The 15,725-nt window shown below is 44.0% G+C and overlaps 1 protein-coding gene across 1 annotated transcript; it reads left to right on the top strand.

Moving 5' to 3' along the window:
• The first annotated feature begins 1,313 nt into the window (after positions 1-1,313).
• HRH4 (histamine receptor H4) lies at positions 1,314-15,046 on the top strand. The gene is given in 4 exon segments (XM_048840494.2): positions 1,314-1,665; positions 7,245-7,411; positions 10,588-13,736; positions 14,400-15,046. Coding segments are annotated over 3 exon segments (1,335 nt in total). The 3' UTR covers positions 11,404-13,736; positions 14,400-15,046.
• The last annotated feature ends 679 nt before the right edge of the window (positions 15,047-15,725 follow it).

The following is a 15,725-nucleotide window of genomic DNA, read 5'->3' as shown; positions in this document are numbered from 1 at the left end:
TCTCTAACTCGAGGGAACACCCAGCACCCCCATGTTCATCCTTATAAAATTATTGTGTAGTATTCAATACAAAGTTTGTCATGCTGGGTGTCTTCGGAAGGCTCATGATGCACTGAGCATTGTTATAGTAATGTTATAGTGATTGTTGTTATAGTAATGTTATAGGTTGTAATTTCATGTATATAGTTATGAGGCTAAAAATGTGTCCTCATGGTTTAAAACAAGCCCAGACAAAAACTCTCCAAGAGCAGAGGGGCAATTCACACCTCATCAGGGCAGGTATGGGACAAACCCATCCCAGCTCACAGGAACAAAGGACACTGACCTAGGCAGCAACAAAGGATCTGTTGGACTCTCGAGTGAGTCACTCCCCTTCCTTTGGTCAGTTTGGGACTATGATGAAGTAATGCTCCACCTGACTCTGAAGGGGTGTGTGTGCAAAGCCAAGAGGGAAGAAAGAACATGATAAAAGGGAGACATGTTTGCCATGCTCTTCCTCTCTCTTCCACCTCCATCTACAGACATCACCACTAAGCAATTGAAGTGCTGATCAAAGGGGAGAGCCTGGCTGAAGGGCAACCAGCCAGCTTGTGGTGAGAATCATCTAAGTTTGTAAGGGCACTGAAAGTGTTAAGATCAGCTTAGGATGCATTTTGCTTTTATTTCATTTGACTAAATTTGACTTGTTATGCTTTGACTTATAATCACTTAAAATCTATCTTTGTAGTTAATAAATCTGTTTGTTTATTCTACCTGAAGCGTTTGGTTTGAAGCATGTCAGAGACTCCCCTTGGGATAACAAGCCTGGTACACATCAATTTCTTTGTTAAATTGATTAACTCATATAAGCTTGCAATGTCCAGCAGGCATAACTGGACACTGCAAGACATAACTGGACACTGCAAGACAGAGGATCCTAGGATTGTGTCTGGGACTGGAGATATTGGCTTGTGTCATTGCACATTCCAAGCAGCTTACATGCCAGAGGCTGTGCATGAATAGCCCAGGAGTGGGAGTTCTCACAGCAGAGCAGGGTAAGGCTGGCTCCCAGAGTCAAGGATTGGAGTGACCTAGCAGATCACTGGTCCACATAACACCAGAGGGGAACCTCACACACAGTCACTGCATTTTAAAACTAGCATTTGAAAACTCCGCATCCTGTTTATTGGTGATACTTCTGCAGATTCAGTTTTCAGGACATTACAGCTAAATGGACCATGCTTTTGAAAACAAGGAAGCTGTGCAAAATCTATATTTACCAAGCATCAGAATCTTGCAATCATTTTTTTTTTTACTTTATCAAATCATTTTGGATGCTCAATATCTGCTTTTAAATATACAGTATCTTATTAAAATTCTTTATCTTCATTAACAGAAACAGTTCAGAAAAGAGCCTGAAGTGGATGCACAATATGTATAACAACAGTACTGAAGATCTACACATGACTGCAACATGTAACGGAAGGACAACTTCATCCACATCGAACTTGGAACGAAAATTTACATTGGTTGTTTTAGTATTACTGGCAGTTCTTATGGTTTTGTTAGCTCTTATTACAGTGCTTGGAAATGCCTTGGTCATCCTGGCGTTTTTGGTGAACAAAAATCTTCGGCATCGGAGTAATTATTTCTTTCTTAATCTTGCTATTTCAGACTTTTTAGTGGGTAAGTTATGATAATGAAGCAAATGTAATACTCATTTTATAGTTTACTTCAAAGAAAGATTTATTTCATTATGTTGTTTCTCTTAACAAGCAAATTTCCTGAACATATACCTAAGATCAGATAATGGGGTGGAAGCTGCATGGAGTACTTTAGCAGGCTGTTAGTTCTCAGAAATGTACTAGAAAGAGAAACCGATCTTTTAGCAATGTGAAAGATGTTTTCTTCAGAAAAGAAAGCAACTATTCTATGTAGAATGGATGTGAAACCATTGCTGCTTAGGGGTTATTGTTTGTAACTGATTTTAATTAACCTCCACTCTGGAATTTTGCTTTTCATCATAGATTGTCAGATGGAGCATAGTATATGTTAACCAGTAGATCTTGTATATATTGCAAATTACTTTCAGGTTTTCTATATTCGATTGAAATTAACTAGTAGCCAAAAGTTTAAGAATTACTAGTTATTTTTTCCAGGAGTACATACGCTACATTGTTCCATTTACTAAGTCAGCCAACTGACTAGCACTAGGCAGTTTTTGCAAATATTCTACTGTTCATCTCTGTATCTGGCTGTAGGCTTAAGGACATATGAAAAGAATAAATAATCAATTATTAATCATTTCAGTGGGTTGATGCTATACACACACACACACACACACACACACACACACACACACACACCCCTTTTAAAAAACTATGCTTGAAATAAATTAAAATTGATTGTTGGAATCCAAAATTATACCACTATAGCATTTAAACAAATAAGTAGAAGAGTTATCACTGGAAGAAGAGAATTAAATCATTGTAAATGCAGAACAATAGTTTTTAATGAATTAATATTTCAAGAATGTTAAATATTTTTCGAAGACACAACTGAATTTTCTGTAATTAACATATTTACATCCTGCTTATTTTACTTAAGCAATAAGACAAGATCAGCAATAAAGTTCTGGGTGATTATTGTATGCTTCATGTGGTATTCAGAGGTATGAGGCTGAAGACCTAGGGCTACATCCACAAGAAGGATATAAGCTCCTTGCTGCAATGCCTGTCTTTAGGTGTCCTGCTGCCCCCTGGCTCCTCAGCCCTGAGTTAGGTGTCTAGGCTCCCTATACAATGCATGGGGTGAGATGTGTGCCGAGGAATGGGATTCTCAGAACTAGCAGGCTGAGCAAGAAACCACTTAAGCTAACGAGGAATGAAATGCTGAAGAGAGGTGTGTGATTTAAATTCCATCCCTCAAAGGGAATTAGGCACCTAAATCTGGATCAGAAGGAAGCACCTAACTCCACTTGAGAGTCACAGCTGTGAACCCCTCCTGGAGTTAGGCACCTAAACCAGGTCAGAGATTGAGAGAAACCTATCTCAGAATGCTATGTAGCCCAGTGGTTAGGGCATGGAGGTAGGAAACTGAGGTTCAAGTCCTTGCCCTGAACCAGGCAGAGTAAGGATCTGAGTTGCAGTGTCCCATATCCCATGAGTGCTCTAACCACTGGCCTATTGTGTATAATTGGGGGTAATAGTTCCTCCTCTGTTTTGGACAGGACCTGATGCAGTAGGCTTGCTTGTAGGCAGCCTCTCACAATGCCTACTGGATCAGGCCCCACAGGTGAGGTAGGCAGGGGAATGCAGTTTCAGGGTCCCAACGTGGCTTAGGTGTGAACTGGGCATCAGAACTTAGGAAGCTTTGCACAGGCATACCAGTAGAAATGTAGGTGCCATGGGGACTTTGTTCATGGAAACTTAGGCACCTCAGGAATTTAGGCACCTAAAGTGGCAGTTAGGCACCTTAAATCCCTTTGTCGATCTAGACCAGGGGTTGGCAAACTTTTGGCTCGAGAGCCACATCTGGTTATGGAAATTGTATGGCGGGCCATGAATGCTCACAAAATTGGGGTTGGGGTGCAGGAGGGGGTGAGGGCTCTAGCTGGCGGTGCAGGCTCTGGGGTGAGGCCAGAAAGGAGGAGTTCAGGGTGAGGGAGGGGGCTCTGGGCTGGGGCAGGGGGTTAGGGTGCAGGGGAGAGGGGAATGGCTTCAGCTGAAGGTGCGGGCTCTGGGGTGGGGTTGGGGATGAGGGATTTGGGATGTAGGAGGGTGCTCCAGGCTGGGACCAAGGGGTTCAGAGGGCAGAAGGGGGATCAGGGCTGGGGCAGAGGGTTGGGGCACGAGTTGGGGTATGGGATCTGGCTAAGGGTGCAGGCTCTGGGGTGGGGTCAGAAATGAGGAGTTCACGGTGCGGGAGGGGGTTCTGGGCTGGGGTAGGGGCTGGGGTATGGGAGAGGGATCAGGGATGGGGCAGAGGGTTAGGGCACAGGAGGGGGTGCAGGCTCCGGGCTTACCTCAAGCAGCTCCTGAAGCAGCAGCCTGTACCAGCTCCGGCTCCTATGTGGAGGTGCGGCCAGGCAGCTCTGTGCGTTGTCCCGTCTGCAGGTGCTGCCCCTGCAGCTCACATTAGTCGCAGTTACCAGCCAATGGGAGCTGCAGGTGTGGTGCTTGGGGTGGGAGCAGAGCGCGGAGCCCCTGGCTGCTCCTATACGTAGGACCTGGAGGGGGGACATGCTGCTGCTTCTGGGAGCCTCGGCACACATGCTCGGAGCAGCCTAAGACCCTGGTCCCCAGCTGGAGCTCGGGAGCAGGGCAAGCCCCAGACTCAGTTCCCTAGCAGGAGGTTGAGGGCCAGATTAAACCGGCTGGAGGGCCGGATGTGGCCCCTGGGCCATAGTTTGCCCACCTCTGATCTAGACTCTAGTGCTCTAGTGTACTGTACTGATAAGTAAAGGAGCCCTAGGAATGCACAGTATCATATTGCTGTCATACATTTTAAAAGGAACTAGTCTTTGCTTCTCTCAGCAAAGGGTTTGAAAACGTGCTCAGAACATAACACCATTAATGGGGATAATTTAAATGTTAGATTTATGACATACACAATATATACTCCTGTAATATGCACTATTTGGGAAGGTGTGCATTTTCAGTGCTGGGAATTAGCTGAAGAGCTCCCATTAATGGGGTTCTGTTTCTGGTCCCACCCAGACTGAAGAGAAGGGAACACTTCTCAGCTTTTAACAGTAACCGCACTGGCCATATAAGAAGCAGTGTTTGTGGACTCCACAGGAATGGTGGCTGAGATGGGAGGTTTCAGAGATCAGAATGGGAGCATGCTAAGTGCTCCAACAGGAATAAGTTGCTCATAAGTATTTCAGAGGGATTTAATGAGGCTTTATGCTGAGCCTCCTCCAGGAGTGAATTTCATCCCCCAAAGAATAATATAGGATCAGTTCATGCCTTACAATTTGACAGTGCTAATATTTGAACTACGTATTACAAACAGTATACAAATTACATGAACTATGTATGTCAAAATGTATTGCCATTATCCATGCACCGAATAGAGATTGATGCTAACAGACAGTCATTATTAATGTAAATTAATCAAATGCTTCTGTATGCAAATTATAGAAGTTGACACTTACCAGCTGGATATTTATTAAGAGAGACTGTAAGGACCTTATTGTGAGTTGTGTGCAGCTCACCTTTTCCTACAGTATTACCATGTTTTTGTATAGTAGCATGTGCTATTTCCAGGTAACTTATTTAATTTACTATGTTATCCTTCAGGAATGTGACACACCAACAGGTATTGCAGCAAATTAATATGAGTTTTAGAGGAACCATATTAATAAAAGACTTTGCAAGCATTGTCTAGTGCGATCACCACAAGCACTGAAGTATCCTTAGGATAGGAGGCAGAGTCAAAATATTTCTTTTTGAATTAATTAGAAAATCCCCTGAGTTTTAAAAAAGTAGGAACCTAACTTTAGGTTCCTAAATCCATACAGCCACCTAAATAATTGGCCTAGTTTTCAAAAGTGCTGAGCACCCAGCAGCTCCTACTGAGGTCAATGTTATTTTAGATGAGTAGTGTATGTATGTGTAGGGTGATCTCAATGGGATTCACTTGGCCATTCAGCTCTTTTGAAACTCAGACCATTTATTATCATGCCTAAATATGATATAGCAGCTTAGCTGTCGCTCTCATTTTTGAAATGTTTGGTTTAGGAGTTTAGAGAGGGCACCATATTTTGAGGTGTCATAAATGTCCTGATGGGGGCACCTTGATTTTCAGCCAGTTCACAAGATAGCACTTTCTGTAGACCAGTGCTTTCCATTTTCCAGAGCAATGCAGAGCCATTAGTTCACTGAACCAGGAGAAGGAGAACCTCCTACTGAGCCATCTCTTCCACTTCAAGCAGTGCCCAATGCATGTTCCGAATATGTATCGCCTCTTTTTCATCAGAATATTTAAGTCATTCCACTTTAGCTGTTAAAACCTTGGGCATCAATCCTGCATACCTTGACTGATGGCCTTCTATCTAATTCTTGGACTGGCATAGAGGTGAAAACAAGAGTGTCTGTGTTGATATCCAGGGCATTGTGCTCCACATTGACCATCTTCCCATCTGTAGTTGCTGTTCCATAGCTCAGGCCTTCTGCACAGAACTGTTCTTCTCAATGGTTGACAGTTTTTTCAGAGACTTTTGTTTCTAGGTCTAAGCAGAGAGCTTCAAGTCCCCTCAGACTGCCTTAATGTTTCCCACTTTTCTTTCAAATTTCCTGTGGGCCTGAAATCTTCAGAGTCAGTAAGATGTGTTAGAAACAGACAACTCACCTCTTGTGCATCCTGTTTGCTAACTAAGGATGAGAGATTGCAAGTGAGGCCACCATTTGCAATCTTACATGTATAAAGATAGGTTCTTAAATCCATATCGAGGCATCTAAACAAAAGTAACCTGATTTTTCAGAGGTCCTAAGCATCATCTAATCCCATTGAAGATGATGAGAAGTATAGGTGTTCATCATCTTTGAAAGCCGATTTAAGTGCCTATATGTGGTTTTAGGAACCTAAATTTAGGTTCAGCATGGGTGTTGAGACTGCTTCATGTGTGTTCCAGACTAATACTTTATCAGCTCAGTGCCAAAAAGGGGATTATGATCAGTGGAAAATGCTGGGCTGAGTATGTATAGGAAACTATAGAATCTTTTTAACTTTTGTTGTTGGCCATGGTTTGCTGTTTCCAGCCAATGGGAGCTGCGGGAAGCGGTGGTCCGCAGGGACATGCTGGCCGCTGCTTCCTGCAGCTCCCATTGGCTGGGAACGGCAAACCACGGCCACTGGGAGCTGGGGGGGGGGGAGCGGGCGCCGTGCCTGTGGATAATCAACGTCAGCAAAATGTTTCACGGCCTGCAATCAGATTACCCTGATGGGCGGCATGCGGGCTGTAGGTTGCCCACCACTGGCTAGCTACTCTTTCCTTTAGGTTGTGATACAAGTCTGGAAAATACTAATAATAAGCACTATATTATACCTGCCAGAGAATTAACAGTGCATAAAAACATGGCTGAGATCAAGTGTAAGGAACCCATTAACTAATTTCATGAGAACACAAGAACTTCATCTGTAAATTCCAATCTGACATTTTTGTAATTGGGTATCACAAAAATTGTTCTGGGTTCCTATTAGTACCATCTGCAGTCCTGACTATAACAACTTGATTGTTTGTTTATGATTTTTCTCTATAGGTGTATTCTGTATCCCCCTGTATATCCCTTACATCCTGACAGGGAAATGGATATTTGGAAGAATTCTCTGCAAACTCTGGCTAGTTGTAGACTATCTTATGTGCACAGCTTCAGCATTTAGCATCCTCCTCATCAGCTATGATCGGTTCCTGTCAGTTACTAAAGCTGTGAGTAGAACATTTATAGTTAGCTTTGCATGTCTCATGATGTTTAGATGTAATTGTGTGTTTATGATAATACTTAACACTTATATAACACTTTTCATCCATAGCTTGGAAGGCACTTTACAAAGGTGGATAAGCATTATCCAACAAAGAATTTAAGTGACTTGTCCAAAGTCACACACTGAGTCCATGGCAGAATTGGAAATAGATTTCCAGGCTCCCAGGCCAGTAACTTTGGCTAATCTAAATTATAGGTGGCACATGTAATAATGCCTATATTATAAAGGTTGCCTGACATTATAAGATCTTATTTTCATGTAACTTATGACTTTGCCAAACTTTTACCATCCAGGCTGAAGTTTTCTGTGTTGGCTGTCTTCTGCAGGGTGAACTTTTTTTGCTGTTGTTGAAAGTTTCAACTAACAGTTCAGCCATTTCTCAGAATAAGGTTAGGGATAATACTTTGTTATGACAATGATAAAAAATTCTTGAGTGTTTTGTTGAGAAGCTCTAGCTCCTCCAGTCATTGGAGCAGAGACTTGAAATTTGGTATGAGGGTTGCCCCGCTTTCAGGAGCATATTTTTTGCTATTCCTGTGAATATTTGTCCAACTTAAAAGCCTCTGAAAATCTGTTTGCACAGGCTCGGTAGAGAGTTGTTAGTTAGGCAACTAAATTCTCTGACAATTCCGTCTACGCTGAACATCTTGCAGGAGTGGAGCAGGTCTTCTACAGCAGTTGCTGCATATGGATGCTGAGCGCCGGTCTGGCACTGGAGCTGAGAGCGGGGAGACTGTCTCTCCTGTGCTGTCAGTGAGGAGGAGGAAGCTGCTTGCCTAGCAGGCAGATTTGTGGAAAATCAAGCCTGGAGCAGTGGAAAGTGGGGAGGCTGGGACAAGGGCCAGGGAGAAGGTGGGGATGGGAGATTGGGCCAGAATGAGGAGCTTGGGGAACGAAGATCTGAAAGAGGGTGGTGATGGGGAGGCAGGGCCTGAGATGAGTGGAGGAATGGGGAGATTGAGACAAGGAGCTAAATGGAGGGTCAGGTGAGATTGGAATTTGGGAAATGGAGCCAACCAGGAGGTTGGAGTGAGTGGAAATGTTGGATGAGGATCTAAGGGAGGGCCAGAGGACTGGACCAAGGACAGAATGGAGGGGCCAAGGACAGAAGGGTCTGTAACCACCTTAGTACATCTACCACCTGGAATAAAACCCATATTTCCTGAGTCTCAACATTTCTCTGCGGACAGCAAATGTCCGTGAAACCCACTGGCAAAGTGGATCTCACCTCCCCTTAGTGTCTGGTCCATATGAAGGATGAGAGCCTAATACTGATATCACTTACTGTGTTAGCTCAAGGGGCTCTGTGCTTTGGATCTAAAGGTTCCAACCCTTTTGATGACCCATGTGGGTGTCAATATGATGCCACATGATGGAATTCTGTTTTTTTTTCAGTTTGCTTTTATAAAAACCTATGAAATTGCACACAAAAACCCTATATTTAAGGAGCATTAAAGTTGCAGAATCTAGCCCTCGAAGTTAGGAGAAATGCATGTGTGCATATGCATTATGATACAACCTTTAATTATATGATCACAGGCTATTTTTTTCTGCTGGATCTGTGCCTCATTCAATGCACAGTATGGCTGTTGCTCAGAAAAGGAAGCAGGGTTGGGTAGTGAAGGAGGCTTTCTACAGGACCTCTGTCTCATTTGTTGCAGAAGTTGGAAGATGTGTACTATTTTCAGATCTGGGACAGGCGGGTGTAGGCCTGCCCAAAACCAAAGGCCCACACCCTCTGCTAAGAGGGAGGATTGGAAGGTGTGTAGTGAATGGGGCAGGTGATGGCAGGAATAGAAAGGAAGGTCTCCCGGTTAAGGTAGTTGAATGCTGTCCTGGGAATGTGGCTTCTATCCCTGCCTCTGCCACAGAGCTTGTATGTGATACTAGGCAAGTCACTTACACCAGACTTTTCACAAGTGGTCACTTAACTATTCTTCGCTGTCTGTGTCCCAGACTGAAACACCTGGGGTCTGATTTGCAGAGTCCTGAGCACTCACAGCTATAGCTGAAGTCAATGGGAGCTGTGCTTTGAACAAATAAAGTATTATAAAATGGACGGTCCTCTGGAAAAAAAAAATCAGTCCACAGGCTTTTTGGATTGAGCACCCAAAATTGGATAGTTTTGCTATTGTCTCTTTGCCTCAGCTCCCCATCTGTAAGATAGGAATAGTCATACCATCACACTTCCCAGGTGAAGCGCTCAGATACTATAGTGATTAGCACCCCAGACAAGCCCCTAAGGAAATTACTAATTCTGTCTTCAGAGCAGGGTTTGAATAGTGTGCAGTAAGTATGGCCTGGTGCCAATCACTGAAAAGTGAGGAAAAAAACCCAAAGTATTGAAAGCTGCTCAGTCAGGAAGTATCATACACCCTGTGCACTGAATGAGCTGGGGTCCTGTGGAAAAAATTGTATGTGATCATGTAATTAAAGACTCTGTCATAATGCTTACACACAAGGGATCTGAATTAAGGTTGCATTGGCAACTTTTTTTGTTGCTGGATACTTAAAAAAAAAGTCTGATAAGGCATAAAAACCTCAACCACTAAAGGATCTGAGCGGCCATTTACATGATAAAGAAAGAACCATAACACAACATCTAAATGATTGCATTTCCTTCCTTTAAGAACTATAAGGGGATCTGGGGTGGGGATACATTTTATTCTGTGACAAAGAAAAACAAATATTCACATTTAGATACTTGGAAGCAGTCATGGTTACTTTTCTATTACAGTGGGAGTAACCCCCCCCATTCTTAGTTCACCTCAGAGATTCAGTGTTTTCATGAGTCAGAAGCTGACTCCTTGTTATTTCCTTATTGTAATGGTGATGCCATCAAACCATTTCCTATTACTCATTCATTCATTCCAATGGAAGGTATATCCATCTCAAATGTTTTCCCCCCAAATCTTAAGCATACAGTAGGCTATAGTGCTTGAGCCCAAGATTAATAAAGTTTTTCAGGGCTTTATATAAACACAAATGTTCTGGACATCTGGAGACCCAAAGTACAAATATTATTCTTAATTTCCCAGAAGTTTTTACAAAGTACTTGCACTAGATATTAAAAGAACGCACTGTATGACTGACATGGGGGTCTTTTAATTTTACTTCTAGGTGACATATAGGATTCAACAGGGAACGATGTCAAAGACTATTGCTAAGATGGTGGCAGTCTGGGTCTTTGCATTCTTACTCTATGGTCCCGCAATCCTCATTTGGGAAGCTGTGGTCGGCTGCAGCAACGTACCTGATGGAGAATGCTATGCTGAATTCTACTACAACTGGTACTTTCTCCTATGTACTTCAACCTTTGAGTTCTTCACACCTTGTATCTCTGTGGGCTATTTCAACATGCACATCTACTGGGATATACAAAAACGCAAGAGAAAAAGGCTCCAGAGCACAGTCAGTATCAGTAAACAGGTGTCTGTACCTCCAACAGGAAACAATGTCTTGATGGCTGACCATTGCTCTTTGAAGGAAGAAGTTCGTTCTACTGTTTTAGAAACAGAGGACAGTCTTTCTACTACTTCCAGGTCACAGACGCAGTCACTGGAGACTGACTGTTCACCTCAGTCCAGAGGCTATTCCATAACCCCTGACAGTGATCAGTCAGTAACCCTCAGGGTGAAGACCAGGTCAAAATTGAACAGGGACAAAAATATTGCAAAGTCACTAGCCATAATTGTCTGTGTCTTTGCCATTTGCTGGGCACCATATTCATTACTTATGATAATTCGCGCAGCCTGCTATGAAAAGTGTGTCAACAAATTCTTGTATGAAATAACATTTTGGCTTTTGTGGTTCAATTCCTCTGTGAATCCCTTCCTCTACCCTCTCTGCCATGTTAGGTTTCGGAAGGCTTTCATGAAAATATTGTGCCCAAAAAGGTTTTTGGTATTGCCACCAGCCCTGTCAGTCTCTTCTTAGAGAGCCAAACTAAAAGACTTACAACAGAAGCTCCACCATCTCATTTCAGTTAAGCTTGTTATGATCTCATCTTCAATAATATAGTAGATATGCGTGTTTCATAGATGGCATTAGTCAAGGATGCAATATGTGAACTTACCAATAGTTTGATAATTTTCAATGCATTAGTTTCCTTTTCTCTTGAAAGTACCGTGTTAAATTCAACAACAACTTTTGCCTAATTGTGCACTATCCCTTTAATTTATGAATTTTGTTCTCAGGCACAGAACATGATCCCTTTCTTTTATTAATACTGTTTATTTAAAATTGGGACAACACAAGGCATATATTTTCAAAGGCCGCTACAAAAGTGTTCCTGGGAAAGAGACATCAGTCTGCATCACACATTTCGATGTAGTTCCCAAGTGTTTAAAGAATAGAGCAGATTCATGCATCCATAACTGTCATTTAAAGGAACAGAAATTCAACAAATATATATTTGAAATGTCACAGAATCCTTTGGGAGCAGTAATATTTTCTTTGCAAGAATGTTATAGAAGCCAGGTAAGACCTTCAGGGCATTACATGCTCCCCGTATTAGGGTGTGTGTGTGTGAGAGAGAGACTAAGCAGGCTAACATAATCTAACAAGCCTTTTCCATTTCTAATTAAAATATATTCCACTTAGGTCAAGTGCGTTCTATGTGCATGCAAAATCCCATTGAGTTCAATGTGTCAGTAGGCAGCATTTAAAATACTTAGGAGAATAAAGCAAAATGTCTCCAGTTCTCTCTCTTCCCCTCCTCCTCTGTTTGTATACTTGTGATGGGCTGGATCACAGAAAACCCCTTGGGAACTGCCAGCTGATGTGCTGAGACTACTTCTAACCTGTTTTCCCTGCTAGCTTGGGACTCCAGTACCTTGCCTGTTTGAGCCAGACACTCTTGCCAGCTGCAAACACAGACCCAGGTCTGAACAACGTCCCACAAACTGCAGGCTTACCTGAAAATAGCTTAAGAAATGATCATGTCTCCAACACCCAGATGCCCAGTTCCCAATGGAGTCCAAACCCCAAATAAATCCATTTTACCCTATTTAAAGCTTATATGGGATAAACGCATAAATTGTTCGCCCTCTATAACACTGATAGAGAGATATGCACAGCTGTTTGCCACCCCCGCCCCGCAGGTATTAATGCATACCCTGGGTTAATTAATAATTAAAAAGTGATTTTATTAAATACAAAAAGTAGGATTTAAGTGGTTCCAAGTAGTAACAGACAGAACAAAGTAAATTACCAAACAAAATAAAATAAAACATGCAAGTCTATGCCTAATATAGTAAAAGAAAGTGATTACAGATAAAATCTTACCCTCAGATGTTTCAATAAGCTTCTATCACAGACTAGATGTCTTCCTCGTCTGGGCATCCTTTCCCCTGGTACAGCCCTTGTTCCAGCTCAGGTGGTAGCTAGGGGATTTCTCATGATTGCAGCCCTTTGTTCTGTTCCACCTCCTTATATATCTTTTGCACAAGGCGGGAATCCTCTGTCCCTCTCTGGGTTCCCACCCCTCCTTCTAAATGGAAAAGCACCAGGTTTAAGATGGATTTCAGTACCAGGTGACATGGTCACATGTCCTATGAGACCCCAGCCTTCATTGTGACTGCTCTGGACAGCACTCTCAACTCAGATGCACTGGCCAGGTAGACAGGAAAAGGCCCGTGAACTTTTGAATCTCATTTCCTGTTTGGCCAGTGTGGCAAGCTGCAGGTGAGTGCAGAGCTCATCAACAGAGGTGACCATGATGGAGCCTCAGAATCGCAAAAGAGCTCCAGCATGGACCGAACAGCAGGTACGGGATCTGATCGCTGTATGGGAAGAGGAATCCATGCTATCAGAACTCCGTTCCAGTTTTCGAAATGCCAAAACATTTGTCAAAATCTCCCAGGGCATGAAGGACAGAGGCCATAACAGGGACCCGAAGCAGTCCCGCGTGAAACTTAAGGAGCTGAGGCAAGCCAACCAGAAAACCAGAGAGGTAAACAGCCGCTCCGGGTGAGAGCCCCAAACATGCCGCTTCTATGATGAGCTGCATGCCATTTTAGGGGGTTCAGCCACCACTACCCCAACCATGTGCTTTGACTCCTTCAGTGGAGAGGGAGGCAACACGGAAGCAGGTTTTGGGAACGAGGAAGATGATGATGATGAGGTTGTAGATAGCTCACAGCAAGCAAGCGGAGAAACCGGTTTTCCCAACAGCCAGGAACTGTTTCTCAACCTGGACCTGGAGCCAATACTCCCCGAACCCACCCAAGGCTGCCTCCTGGACCCACCAGGTGGAGAAGGGACCTCTGGTGAGTGTACCTTTTTAAATAGTATACATGGTTTAAAAGCAAGCGTGTTTAATGATTAATTTGCCCTGCCATTCATGGCCAGTACAGCTACTGGAAAAGTCTGTTAACATGTCTGGGGATGGAGCGGAAATCCTCCAGAGACATCTCCATAAAGCTCTCCTGGATGTACTCCCAAAGACTTTGCAAAAGGTTTCTGGGGAGGGCAGCCTTATTCCGTTCACCATGGTAGGACACTTTACCACGCCAGGCCAGTAGCACGTAGTTGGGAATCATTGCAGATCAAAGCATTGCAGCGTATGTTTGCTGGTGTTCAAACAACATCCGTTCTTTATCTCTCTGTGTTATCCTCAGGCGAGTGATATCATTCATGATCACCTGGTTGAAATAGGGAGCTTTTCTTAAGGGGACATTCAGAGGTGCCCGTTCCTGCTGGGGTGTTTGCCCGTGGCTGAACAGAAATGTTCCCCGCTGTTAGCCATGGGGAGGAGGAAGGGAGAAGGGGCTAGCCACGTGGTGGGGGGAGGCAAAATGCGACCTTGTAACGAAAGCACTTGTGCTATGTGTGTAATGTTAACAGCAAGGTTTACCCTGAAAGAGTGTACCCATTGTTCTATAAAATGTGTCTTTTTAAATACCACTGTCCCTTTTTTTTTCCTCCACCAGCTGCATGTGTTTCAAGGATCACAGGATCTTCTCCTTCCCAGAGGCTAGCGAAGATTAGAAGGTGAAAAAAACCACACTCGCAATGAAATGTTCTCTGAGCTCATGCTGTCCTCCCACACTGACAGAGCACAGACGAATGCGTGGAGGCAAATAATGTCAGAGTGCAGGAAAGCACAAAATGAGCGCGAGAAGAGGTGGCGGGCTGAAGAGAGTAAGTGGTGAGCTGAAGATGATAGGTGGCGGCAGTGTGATGAGAGGAGGCAGGATTCAATGCTGAGGCTGCTGGATGATCAAACGAATATGCTCCAGCGTATGGTTGAGCTGCAGGAAAGGCAGCTGGAGCACAGACCACCACTACAGCCCTCTTCCCACCAACCGCCCTCCTCCCCAACTTCCATAGCCTCCTCACCCAGATGCCCAAGAATGCGGTGGGGGGGCCTCCGGCCACCCAGCCACTACACCCCAAAGGACTGCCCAAGCAACAGAAGGCTGGCATTCAATAAGTTTTAAACTTTCAAAGTGCTGTGTGGCCTTGTCCTTCCCTCCTCCACCACCCCTCTTGGTGCTTCTCTTCTCCACCACCCCTCCTGGGTTACCTTGGTAGTTATCCCCCTATTTGTGTGATGAATTAATAAAGAATGCATGAATGTGAAGCAACAATGACTTTATTTCCTCTGCAAGCGGTGATCGAAGGGGGGAGGGGAGGGTGGTTAGCTTACAGGGAAGTAGAGTGAACCAAGTGGGGGTGGGGCCTTCCTCATTGTCTGCCGTTGGTCTGATGGAGGGAGGGGCAACTGATGACATGGCTTATAGGGTTGGCTTACAGGGAATTAAAATCAACAAAGGGGGTGGCTTTACATCAAGGAGAAACAAAAACAACTGTCACACAGAATGGCCCTCTCAAGGATTGAACTGAAAACCCTGGGTTTAGCAGGCCAATGCTCAACCCACTGAGCTATCTCTCCCCCTGGTGTTCCAGGCAGGGCTGAATCTCCATTAAACTTTTCAAGGTGCCCCTGACAGACCTCACCGAAACTATTGTCGGCCATTGATTTCCCGGAGGGAGGGGGGAGCAAATGAACACAAAAGAAATCTGGTCTATTTCTTTTTTTGATCCACTCCATCTGTCTTTTACATCTTTGGCTGGCAGCCGACGGTGCAGTAGGACTGCTAACCATCCTCATCTCCTGGCTGCTCGGCAGAAGACAGTACAATAGGACTACTAGCCATCCTCATCTCCTGGCTGCTGGCCAGAAGATGGTGCAATACAACTTCCGGCAGGACTAAAGAGAATGACCTGGTCGAGTCACTCCTATTTCAGTCCCT

Source organism: Caretta caretta, chromosome 2, assembly GCF_965140235.1.
Source record: "Caretta caretta isolate rCarCar2 chromosome 2, rCarCar1.hap1, whole genome shotgun sequence".
Classification (NCBI taxonomy): domain Eukaryota; kingdom Metazoa; phylum Chordata; order Testudines; family Cheloniidae; genus Caretta; species Caretta caretta.
This window is presented reverse-complemented; position numbering and strand designations above follow the sequence as displayed.